At 41.2% G+C, this 12695-nt stretch overlaps 2 protein-coding genes across 7 annotated transcripts in view; one reads left to right on the top strand and one right to left on the bottom strand.

Annotated features, from left to right (window-relative positions):
• Positions 1-442: 442 nt before the first annotated feature.
• On the top strand, positions 443-5014 carry timm22 (translocase of inner mitochondrial membrane 22 homolog (yeast)). Of its 2 annotated transcripts, XM_030069765.1 has the most exons (4): positions 448-788; positions 1753-1949; positions 3777-3849; positions 3938-5014. In XM_030069765.1, exons 1-4 carry the CDS (start codon positions 470-472, stop codon positions 4012-4014), a joined length of 666 nt encoding a protein of 221 aa, XP_029925625.1. In that variant the 5' UTR covers positions 448-469; the 3' UTR covers positions 4015-5014. The 2 variants fall into 2 exon arrangements, with proteins under 2 accessions (XP_029925626.1, XP_029925625.1); XM_030069766.1 differs by lacking the exons at positions 3777-3849; positions 3938-5014 and adding an exon at positions 3292-3611 and having other exon boundaries at positions 443-788.
• Positions 5015-6866: 1852 nt separating this feature from the next.
• abr (ABR activator of RhoGEF and GTPase) overlaps positions 6867-12695 on the bottom strand; it is a 151936-nt gene continuing 146107 nt past the window's right edge. For 4 of the 5 annotated variants that reach the window (XM_030068687.1, XM_030068688.1, XM_030068689.1 and 1 more), the window contains 5 exons: positions 12312-12451; positions 11327-11461; positions 10655-10760; positions 10270-10423; positions 8403-8492 (listed from right to left, as the gene is read on the bottom strand). In XM_030068687.1, coding sequence (XP_029924547.1) covers positions 8403-8492; positions 10270-10423; positions 10655-10760; positions 11327-11461; positions 12312-12451 — 625 coding nt within the window. Of the gene's footprint in view, positions 8493-10269; positions 10424-10654; positions 10761-11326; positions 11462-12311; positions 12452-12695 lie in introns of all 5 variants that reach the window. The other variant, XM_030068686.1, reaches the window with a different exon arrangement.

The following is a 12695-nucleotide window of genomic DNA, read 5'->3' as shown; positions in this document are numbered from 1 at the left end:
CAAATAAAGGAGAAAAAAAAATCCATGGTAACCCTAGATTTGTGCGAGTCAACACTGATCCTCCAGACTGAACTCTGCTCTGTTTCTTAAGCTTTTGAAGATGATTTTTTTTTTTTTTTTTTTTTTTTTTAAGCATTTTACACAGAACAGGAAAGAGACTGCCAGGTCAATCTCTGTTGAAACCCCCTAAATCTGACATTTTCCAAAGATAATTAAATGTCATGTTCCGATATATGACCTGGAATAAATAAATAAACACAGCAGTGCCACCTGCTAGTGAAGGTCATCTCTAGTGTCTCCTTGTGTGTCGAATGTGCTGATGTGCGAATAATAAATAATCAATATCACCAGAATTTGCTTCTTAAAAATAAGCAACCAGCTGCTGCTTTATTGTTTTTCTTTACCAAATAATCATTCATTTTATTTAGTGCTATCACTCGTCCTTTTCCATGCGTGTCAAACGTGAAGAATGTGCTCGCTCCTGTCGTCAGCTCCGTTTCCTCAGCGTGCTCTCTCACTGGGAAACATGGCGGCGGCCACCGAAGCTGGAAGTGCAGCCGCTGCCTCTGAGCCAGCGGGGCCGACCTCCGCCGCTCCGACTGCGGACGGCCAGCAGCTTCAGTACAGCCTGATCCTGAGCCACCTGGTCGGGGACCGCAGGCCGGTGAAGGAGCTGAGCCCTGCCGTGATGGGCGGCCTGCCGATGCCGCACAAGAGCGAGGAGCAGAAGATGATCGAGCGGGGCATGGAGAGCTGCGGCTTCAAGGCGGCCCTGGCCTGCGTCGGAGGTGCGGGAGCTGAGCCCCGACACACGCACACGCATATGCACACACAGATCACCTGTATTATGCTGTTGTATTTCTGATGTCTGCATTTACTGTTGTAATATGTTGTAGGATTAATGCACATATTTACACTCAGTGGCCACGTTATTAGGTTCACCTGTACAATGATGTAGTTCAGTGCAACAGCTCTGCCATTAATTCTGTATTTTAATAAAGTGTATAATGTTTAGGTTTTGTTGACATTGTGGAGAATGTGTCAATTTAATTTTGTTTATTATTGAGGTTGTAGTTTGCAGAGGTCTTGTACTGGACCACATTATATTGAGAGGTGTTTTTAACCTTTTGTCCTCCCTATTTATATACATGAGGGAGGACAGAATAGTGGAAACAGCTCTCAATAAAATGCAGTCCAGCACAACAGCAGCACTAACTATGAGCTCAATGCCAAACATAGAAGTGAATGAACACCTCTATTACTGTGACTAACAGAAAACCTGAGCACTATAGGCAGCAGAAAAGGAAACTTTATGGCAGAACAGTTGGATTGGATTGGATTGGATTAGATTATGCAGGTGGACCTAATAAAGTGGCCACTGAGTGTATACATAATGCACATACTTTTTTACAACTAGGATTTATGCACATATTTATACATAACAGACATTTTTCACATTTCTTCTGTTTCTTATAATTTCACTTATGCACATAATATATTCTCCCCTTGGGAATTTGAGCAACTGCAACTACAGTTTCCCCTCGGCAATCAAGAGAAGTATTTCTGATTCTGATTATGTTTCCACTATGTTGTTGTTTGGTATGAATATATGTGCCGCTGCCGGCTGTGGACAGGGGACCCCCACAGGGACAGTCAGCTGAATAATGCTGACCAGTGGATGCAGCAGCCTCCATGTTGCTGTGTTGTTATTAATTAGTGAGATATTCATGCCTGATTTTTCTTTTCCCACAGGTTTTGTGCTTGGAGGGGCTTTCGGTATTTTCACTGCGGGCATTGACACCAACGTTGGCCTCGACCCCAAAGACCCACTGAGAACCCCAACAGCGAAGGAAGTCCTCAAAGACATGGGCCAGAGGGGCATGTCGTACGCCAAGAACTTTGCCATTGTGGGTGCCATGTTCTCCTGCACAGAGTGCATCATTGAATCGGTAGGTGGCACCCGCCCTGCAGACCGGCTGCTGGTGGGGCGGGCGGGGGGTTACAGGACCATGTCAGTGATTTTAAATGTTTGGACCATTTACTTCCATTTAGCCACATTTTACTTTGCAACAAAAAACAAGAAATCTGACATTGATTCAGCATGTTTTAGCAAATCATGCAGGGTACTAAAGATTTCACAATGTATTATCAAAGTCTCAATATTCAAATTAGAATATTTGAATGAAGCACCCACCTTATAATGTCCTGCTCTATTCAGAGAAACACAAATATGCACAATGTAACTAGGATACTATTATATAACAGAGAACAAATGCTATGGATGTCTTATGAAAATTTCATGGCAGTTCTGTTCTGTTAATTTGCTGTCGTTTAGCGCCCTCTTGTGGTGTGTTTTAGATTTTCCTGTTATTCATTTTCCTGGTTGTGACAGATATGCAGCCCTGCTAAAGGAAAGATTAAGCCTTAAACCACCTTAAACAATGAATTAGAGAATTACTAATGTACAAACTGTGCATAACGTGTTCTACTGTAGCCTGTATGTTTAAATGTTTGAAACACTCGGGCTGGGTTGCATTGACAAGGATTAGTTTTAGTCTGAGATTAACTCTAATCAGAGTTTAGTAAAGATAGATTTAAAATGAATAATTCAGATTTAAAACTAAATCTTTTTCACAATTAAAAAACTAACCCTGGTTAAGTAACCCAAGTTTAATGGTGTAAACCGAAATTAAATAGAGTTAAATGCTTGTGATATTACAAGTATTTAAACACTAGAAATCTGACATTGATCCGGCATCACTGATTCGATGTTAACATATATAATTTTGATCATTATAAATATAGTTTTCTTGTATCTAAAACGAAATATTTATTGCTTATTTTCTGCTAATTCTTGTTTTTTTTTTTTTTTCTAATTTCCTGGTAATTTTCTAACTTTCTTTAAACACAATTTTTCAGTCACTGTCTGTTAATTTTTTTTGTTTTTACTAATTTCTTCATTTCTTGCTAATGTTATTTTCCCCTATGTGTTCGAGGATATCTAGTGCATTTGCTCAGATTTGAAAGAGTTAAAAATTAACCCTCAAATGTCAATAAAAAACTTACTACTAACTTATTAATAGGTTTTGGCACAACAGTGTTAAATTGAATCCAGATTTAGAAAACAAACTAAACTGAGATTTACTTAGTAGTTTATTAGTAGTTTATTTATTTAGTAGTTAGATGATGAAAATGCACATAACGTTTGGAAGTACCATGCAGTCCTCTCACAACCTCAGCCGTGAGCTTTGTTTTTTCTTTGTGTTCACCTCGGTTTGTTTTCATTTGCAGCACAGAGGAGTGTCTGATTGGAAGAATGCTTTGATAAAGTCCAGGATCTAACACCAAGAGAGTTACAGAACATAAATATCTCAGTGTTTGGTTAGATGACACATTCACTTCCAGATGTCACGTAGACAATCTTGTCAAGAAACTGCGACAACTGCTCTCTGAATCAAAATACTACAAATTTTCCTATGATTTGTAGGAAAAGGATTGTTGAAGCTGGTATTTCTCTATTAATTTTATACTTAAGTGTATTTACAGCAGCTTTTAGAATGAAAAAATGTATGTAACATGTATATTTGATGTGCTTGACTTGAATTTACTCAAATAAAGGAGAAAAAAAAATCCATGGTAACCCTAGATTTGTGCGAGTCAACACTGATCTTCCAGACTGAACTCTGCTCTGTTTCTTAACTTTGTGAAGATGAATTTTCTTCATTTCCTGCTAATGTTATATTATTGTGTTCACCTCGGTTTGTTTTCATTTGCAGCACAGAGGAGTGTCTGATTGGAAGAATGCAGTGTACAGCGGCTGTGTCACCGGAGGAGCCATTGGATTCCGCGGTATGTAAACTAACGTCCCACATGCAGCTGTAGGTGATTCACTGATCCATCTTTCTTTTGTTTTGACATTTATTTCTCCATCGTGCAGCTGGCTTGAAGGCCGGGGTGCTGGGGTGTGGAGGCTTCGCTGCATTCTCTGCTGCCATTGAGTATTACTTACGATGAACCATCAAAGACCGGGGGGGGGGACTCTGAGGATGTGAACCTTGGTGGCAGAGTGAAGAAACATCTGGACCAGACAAAGACACTTCACATCCTGCAAGAGCCAGCCTTGTGAACACTTTTATGCAGATGGAGGACGAGCCCTCTCGGGTTCATGTGCTTGTCGAAGTGGGACCGTCGTCTTTGGTCTCAGTGACCGTTTCCTGTCGGTGTGCTGCGGTGTGACACAACGCTACAGAGAGCCGGACAGTCCACTCTTGTATTTGCTTATTAATTTATTACTTCCATCTGTCAGTCTGATATTGTGTGGATAGTTTGAGCAGTTTCCCAGCTCCATGTGGAGATTCTCAGGAAATGACCCCGTCAGCGCAGAGCTGAGCAGAGTTTGTCCGGATCAGTGTCAAAACCACAGCGACTCGATCAGATGTTTATGTTCTGGTGACAGCAGGCGGACAGAGAGCGGTGGGCCTCACGGGAGAAACTATCCTCACATTTCTCTTGAAGTTGATTTCAGATCAAGTTCAGGGAAATCAGACTCAAACACGGTTCTTGGGGTACTCATTCATTCATGTTTGGAATTAGGGCTTGACAATTCATCAAGAGGTTACTGAAATTGCAATATGGCTAAGTCCAACGTTCACATCGCAGGAGCTGTAATTCCTTGCTAAAGGTAAAATGTGTGATAAAATGTCATTGTAAATAAACTACCATGGTGCTCCAGACATGCCCTGGCCTACAAATTGTCTTTCCCAGACTTTATTAGAAAATTATTAGAAAACATTTTTTTTTGATACAGACCCTAACAAAAATCACACCATCATCATTTTAATAGCTTTTTCAGTGAAAATGAAAATTACAATGCAAAAATCATCATTCCTCCTAAAATTGTGAATCTTATCACAATTGCAGTGTCTGTAAAATTAATTGCAATATGATTTTTTTAACCACATTGTTCAGCCCTCTTAGGAGTATTCATATTAAATTGTTTTTTTCTTTTGGTCAACTTGTGTATTTCCTTCATTCAGAGTTCTGTGCCATGAGAAGGCAGGGGCAAGGCATGTTTTGACTGATAAATCATAAATCATAAGGACTCAAGCATTTTTGCTCCAAACTCTGGGAAAAGTGACTGTGTGTGTGTGTTAAGGGGCCTCTTAATAGAGTTTTCACGGCCACCTAAACTATATAATTTAGTGAAGTGAAAATTACAGCAATGTAATCAAGTAACGTATCATCGCTGTCCAGTGAAAACTTTGTATCCACAATTTTAGTGATTTTCATGTTTTAATTTAATTGGAGTGTTCCCATCCTCCTCGGTGTGTTCAGAAAGTTCTACAGCCCTCAGGGTTAAGAAACCTTTATAAAACGAATTGTATAAACTGAAAAATATATACTTGTTAACGTAGAGGCTAGACAGTTTCCTTAGTTTCTGAAAAGTTGATATGATGGAGGCACAAGGTTTTGGTTGGACTGCAGTGGTATTAAATGTGGGGGACAAACTTGGACAAACTTCTCTGATGATTCATTAGTTATCAACACGAGGGCTATGACTGAGGAAAGAAATGCCAGTTGTGTAGATAGCACAAATATTGAGGAATACATTTAACTTCTGAGTGCAGCTGTGCTGTCTCTAATATCTGTAAATAATCAGTAGTATTAAAAACTTCCAAAATCACTTCAAATGAAGGACTGCAGCTTATTGAAAGTCTGGAAGGCCAGAATATGAAAAACAGATGTGTTGCTAACATTATTCTACATTTGCAGAGTTAAGATATCACTTACATGTGAATGTTGGAGCAGAGATATTTGTTAGTGCTATAAAAGAGCAGGATTTTTAATCCTGTCACTGTTGCAGCTGAGAGTGCTGCTGTCTGCAGCACGTTGTGTGAACAAAGTGCCGCATTTCACACAGATCTAAAGGGAGTCAAAAAGAACATTTATAGCTACAGGGCTGTCACAGTAGCAGCCTCAGCCTGCTGTTTTCACCAAGCCCTTTAGTCTTGCTATATGGTTAACTTCCCATGACCCTGAATACATAACACACTGGTACACCGAGCTCTCTGATGGCTTTACACGGCTGTAGGACCACAAGAGAGGGAACAAAGTCATTCAAGAGGAAGGAAAGAAACTGAATGACTTCATTCATTCTGATGTTGTGCGGCACTGTGCTGAGAAAATATCAAAGCCATGCTTTTTTATGCTTGCACTACAGATGGAAAACCAAACCAAAACTGGACTTAAAATGATCATAACTTGATAACATAACATATGTGCACAGAATGGGTAAAAAAAAAAAAAAATGCCAAGCTAATGCACTTTTCAACTCCTTCCTCCCAGACCACATATTTCAAATCAGTGGGCAAACAGCATCAACCTGCATCAGCAGCTATTTTAAAAAGTGACCAGCAGGGGGGGCTCTGTGTTAATGTGTAAAATGGTTCATATACCAAAGGATGATGGCCTTCAGTCTTTCAGCATGTAAGCACTCACTCTGCCTGCTACGTTTTTGGTGCTGAATGGTTCAGCTCTAGTTGCACAGAACTGCAAGGAACTTGTAAGTTTGACATATCCTAATAGAATGTGTTCACAAAAGCTGAAATTTTTATATAAATGTCATTTCTACTGTCTTTTCCCCTTGGAGGGGATGTGACCTTTCAGTTCAGTTTAGACCTGGCTTTTAAGAGATGATTTATCTGATTTATCATTATGCAAATTCAGCTCGCCAGTGAGTGAAAGACCTGCTATCATGGCTTCATCCAAGGCAGCACCTTTTGTTTCTGCAGACGACAGTGAAACTCAAATCACAAAGACAACAAGGTGACAGTGTTTTGGTAACTTTTATTTTACAAAAAAAAAAAAAAAAAAAAAAGGGAAAAAAGTTCACATTGACATTTAGCCTCATTATTACAGTATACTGAAATTCTTCTCAAAGGAAGTAAAATACAACATTTTTTGATTTAATTTTCATCTTATATTAAAAATATCAAATAGTACTCATCTAGCAGTGCTTACAGTATTTTAAGATATGTTGCAGGCTTGATAGCAGAAAGGTTGGCTTTGTACAGAGCAGTGATGGGCTTTTTGCCAGTCTAACGAGGACCCAGCAGAGACAACCTACCTTTGTGTTACCCGGCCTGGTTTGATTGACAAGCTGAACATGCAATGAGGGCAACTACACAAATTATCCCATAGATTATACCGGTGCAGTAAGACACTTGGAACAGGCTTGCAATGCAACAACAAGAAAAAAAAGCTAATGTTCCATTTGTCGTTTCTTTCTTTTTTTTCCCCCAACAACCCTCATGCCACAGAGTGCTCTTTCTCCTCTAGAAAGTGATTTCAAATCAATTGGCAGACTTTACACTTTATTCCGGTGATCGTTTCAGTACAGCTTACCAACCATGGACATGGTGAATGAGAAAATTAGACTAAAAAATAACATCACTACCTGAATAAACTTCAAAAAACAGACTCCTTAGAGCATTTCTCTAGTTGCACAGAACTGTACAGGCACACATAATATATATATTTAAAATAAATAGGGCAAATTTGGCCAAGACTCACAGGGGGAGGGCAGCGCTCTCTAGTTTGTCAATACAGAGAGACGTGATGCCAGCCATTCGTTAAAGATGGCTTCCTGGCCGTTTCTGAACCTTGACAGTCCTCATAGTCGTCCCTTAAACACACACACACACACACACACACTTGCTCAGGCACATCCACATCATCTCACACACACACATACACACCCAGCCCTCCTCCGTCACATGCACAAAGCCCAGAAAGAGAGAAAAAGGAAACAAACATAACAGTTTTTAGACAAAAATTATATTTATAAAATATGTAAATGTTTTTTTCTGGAATGCCTCTGAGCGGGGAAAAAAACAAACAAAAAAGCGTCAAGTTGGAGGTTGAGTTGACCAGTTTTTCTTTTCTTTTTTTTTCTGAGATCATTAAGCCAGTGTCTGGAAAGGGCTCACCAGATGACAACAGCACACTCCCAGCGATGGTCGTGTGGCAGCAAAGCGCCAGTGACCACTGTGGTCCCAGAATGCCGTCTTGTCGGACGGAGGACGGGGCTCCACTGCTCCCTTCACTTCCCTCCAAGGGGAAGGCGGGGGGCTACTCTCCTCACATACAAACATGACACAAGACTAGAAGACCAGGAAATCTCCTCCAGCCCCTCTCCCGACATGTGTGACTCCATCTGTCTTTGAGATGGGCGGGGGCGAGGAGGGGGGCTGGGGGGGTCGGGGGTCTGTACAGTCGAGATGAGCTAGGAGGAAACGGGGCGGGCAGGAAGGAAGGTTCGTATCGAGTCTCTTGGCTCCGGACGCCCCCATATCCCCTTTCTTGGGGACCCGGGGGTGGGGGGTGGTGGGGACGGTCGGGGATTAAACGTCAGTGGAAAAGTAGAGCGTGTTGCGCTTCAGCTCGGCGAAGGATATGGGAGGATGCTGCAGGTAGTAGAGCAGCACCTGGACCTGAGGAGAGAGAGGGAGAGAGATTGTGTACTGAAGAAAGTTTAAACACACAGCGCCAGTAGAAAAAATGTTGCACTAGTGACCACGTTTGGATGTAAAGACATTCTTCATTCATATTCTCTTTTCTCTTTCCTTAAAGTTCTCTTTTTAACTTTAAGTTTAAATATGTTTAATAATGCTGCTACTTTGATACTGGACTGCAGACTACTGCAGTGTTTATGCAGGAAATTTCTACTTTATTTATTTTGCAATGCACTTAGTATTTAATATTGGAACGGGCTATTTATTCCCATTTTTAATTTTTAATTCAGGATCGTAGAAGTGCCTCTATCTTTTGACTTGGTCTGTTAATTTTATGTTTTACTCCACTTCATTTCATCCTATTTTATTATATTAAATGTTTTTGTACGTTATGTATTTTACATTGTGTTATGTGATGTTGTAATGCCTGCTGTGAGCCTGGCTTCCTTCAGGACTTTGACTGTTTTGCTTTGTTACGTTGCTATGTGGTGTTTGTCTGCTGCTCTTTTTGTGTCAATGCTTCTTTCTGGGCCAGATCTCCCTTGAAAAATAGAGACTGATGATCTCGATGGGACTGACCTGCTTCAATAAGGTTTAAACAAAAAGTAGTTTTTGAGTGTCAGGCATGTGATTCAGCATGCAGACTCAGTGTCAGTAGTCAGAAAGCTCTGGCAGAGCCAGACAATCACCAGACCTTTTTGTCGTCTACACAGTATAGTCAGAAATCTACAAAATCTTTTTTGTGAAAATAAATAGATCATTTGTATGTGTCTCGTACCGTAAATTGTGCAATTTTCCCTTAATTTCCCCTAAAATCAATTTCTTCCAGAAGGCATATGCCAGGAACATTAAATTAGATTTGCTTTACTGTTTGTTGTAATGCAGCTAGCTGCTCAATGGGAAAAAGGATTGCCGTCTAGTAAGTGGATTTATACGATGCATTTTACTGTTGCCTGAAAGAACTCGAGAGAGAAGGTCCATTATATGAGTCAGTGGGCTTGATGTTATTCTCCAAAAGACCACAACCGTCTAGAAGTGATCCCTGGTGAATCCCTGTTTTTCATTTTGCTAGATGGCTTCTCTCATTAAAAATAGGGCAAATACATCACTCAGGTCCCAATATGAGATTATATTCAGGATATGAGTGCAGAAGCATCTGTCTATGATGCTGGACACTTTGTATACCTATGTCATAAACATTTAGAATTTCAATAAGCCCCAATACAAACACTCGGCTTTACTTTAATGGAGAGATATGGCCTCCTGCATGTCTATTCGCCCCCATTTATGATGATTTACTCTGGATGGTGTTTATGCTGCCAAGAAAAAGACATTTGTGTGCAGGAAGCTCATCCCTCAGTAGAGATGAATGGACGTCCAACAGTCTAAATACAGCTGGGAGAAAAGACTGCAGTGACACGGGTCACAAAGCGACGTGGGACGGAAAGTAATTTTACAAACACCGACCCAATAAACATGCAAGTGAGCACCAGTCTGGGATGAGGGATGGCCACTCTCAGTTTCAGTCCTTCCTGATGAATTTAGAGGATGTAATATCCCATGTCAGAAACAGATGTATGATACTTGTAGAATGTGGACAGATTTATCTTAAAAAATACATTTTACAGCCCAGTTCCGTCCATGTTTTTTCAGCCTTATGTCAGCGCCAAAAATTCAAATGGAGCTGCCCAACAGTGCCTATTAAGACATCCTCCTCTCACACAGCCACACACAAACAGGCACATGATGTAGGTACCTGTGCCATGACGTCATGTGACCAGATGTCAGAGGCAGAGGTGATGTGCTGTCCCTTGGTGCTCTCTGACTCCGAGGGCCTGAGCAGAGTGGGGCCAAACACGGTGGCCAGGTTATGGAGGGACATCTTGTTGATGGGCTCCTTCTCCGCCACCCTACAGGAGCAGACAAACGAGGCAGGTCGCATGTGGGACGGGGTTCATACTGGCCTTGGACAGCGCATGTACAAATGGGTATGACGTGATCCATTTTGTCAACGGCAGCCATGAATATGACAGGTTACACAATAAATTACAACAAAAAATAATGAATAAATAATAATAATCCCATTTCTTTTTTTCCCTCTTCAATTTATCTGTGTTTTGTGTGTATATATATATACATACCTCTTGAGGTGCTCCAGCAGGGTGAGGAAAGTGATGAGGTTGGGGTCAGGCAGGGAGCGCAGGAGGTGCATCATACAGTTCTCCTTAGCTGCTGGGTCTGAGAGAGCTGAGGAGGAGAGGAGGAGGAGGAGGAGGTGTCAGGTCCAGCAATGGCAAGACAGTAATTTAAGGCAAAATGTCACAAAAAAAAAAAAAAAAGCTGATCAGCAATTTTACCAAACAGCTAAAAAAAAAAACCCCAAACAAACCCAAAACATCCATTTCAAATTCTTAAACTCTTCATGCAGCATAACCCATGTTTATGTAGCAGTTTCTTTACTTTATTACACTGGTATTACATTGGTTTGGGATTACTCTGCATGATGTTTGAGATGTTTGTTATCATATTATTTTTGCTGCTGCATGGTAACAGAAATGGCTACAGTCTTTGTTTTCTATAGGGCATCTAATTAAAACTTTTTGAATCAGACATTCGAGACAATTTGGAGTGAGTTCATCATGCAGCACAGAAAGCTCTCAGAGTGAGGATCGTCTTGAACTCTGGCCCTTGTCTGTTAGCTCATCCACTATCTTTCTCTTTGCAGCACATAAAATTAAAATGTAAAACCACTCTGACGAGGCCCTGCCGACATTCTGATCACACTTGTTGTTGCCTGAAATTCAGCACCGCACCTATTCCCTCCATGAAGGCAGGGTAGAGGCGGTCAGTGAGCAGAGGCTCCGGCAGCTCCCTGAAGTACAGTTTCAGAGTTCCCGCGATGGCGTTGATGTCCATGTCACTCAGCATCACCAGGATATCTTTGGTATCTGCAGAAGCAGGAAGGAACAGAGGCAGAGGAGGCAGGTGGGCGGGAAAAAAATGAAAGATTAGCGACCGAAGAAACTAAATTATTCCAGCCTCACAATAACACAGCTGCTCTGTTCTCGTTCTGTCTCCAGGAGTGATGTCATGTGCTCGCTAACACCACATGCAGACAGAGACAGATGTGGACACGCTTCCTGATCAGACATAAATGTAGGGTGATTCTGAGCTCGGCACAGTCGGTCTCGGTGGGACAAAAGCAGCCGTGACTGAACCTAAAAGATTCAGTATCCACCATAATAACCGACAGCTGGCACTCCTCGTCTCGCTCCTGGCATCCCCAATAGCCTTTTTCTAACAAATCTGTTCCTTAGAGAGAGGCTACAGCAAGGGTGTCAATTCAATAAACTGTAAGCTCTGGTAAAGTCTCTACATCTAATATAATTTGCCAACCAAATTTCCAAACCTGTTCATGTTGACTGAATTTCTGGAGGGTCAATTAGATAAATTATTAGATTATTAGGTCACCAAACTATCAGCGAAATAGGGAACGTTCATGCACAAAATCCTCCTGATGGGATTTTATTTTTTAAGCTAAAGCTTCCAAATTAATTTCTGGGGATTTGATCTACGGTCTCCATTACAATGATAAAAAAAATCTATTGGGTCAAATATGGAGTCACTTAGGATAAAGTATGGTTAGTACTACAAGCTCGCCATCTTCAATTGGTGCCCATGTGCTGGAGGTCTTGTTTAATGGGCTGACTGTTTGAGGTGAAGATGGAGGAAGGGAGGGATGCTGAGATGGAGACAGAAACAGAAACATACAAAGAAACATAGTAAATTAAGCCTTACTGGTGTCAAATGCTGTTTTGAGGGCCTGGATATCGGTGGCCACCCCTGAGATCCTGTAGATTCCTACTTCGTCGATTCCCCTCTTCTCTACTTCTTCAATGCACTGGCGGACTATGTAAGGCACCTTGGAGCGCTCGCGCCTGTGGAGGAAATCACCAGAGAGATCAGCGTTACTTTTCTGATAATGTGGCTGCGGTCCTGATATAAAACACCATTACTTTTCAAAGACTTTACATGCTACTCCTTCCTGTTTTGATACGGCTGTTTTTCAGCTCAGATCAGCTCTAAGGGGGTCAAGAGTCTGGTTTCCACAACAGTTCGGGTTGCTGTGGATGAATAATCCTGAAAACCACCTTCTAATGCAATGAAATGTGTAAGCCCGGT

This window comes from Myripristis murdjan, chromosome 14 (genome assembly GCF_902150065.1).
Source record: "Myripristis murdjan chromosome 14, fMyrMur1.1, whole genome shotgun sequence".
Lineage (NCBI taxonomy): Eukaryota > Metazoa > Chordata > Actinopteri > Holocentriformes > Holocentridae > Myripristis > Myripristis murdjan.
This window is presented reverse-complemented; position numbering and strand designations above follow the sequence as displayed.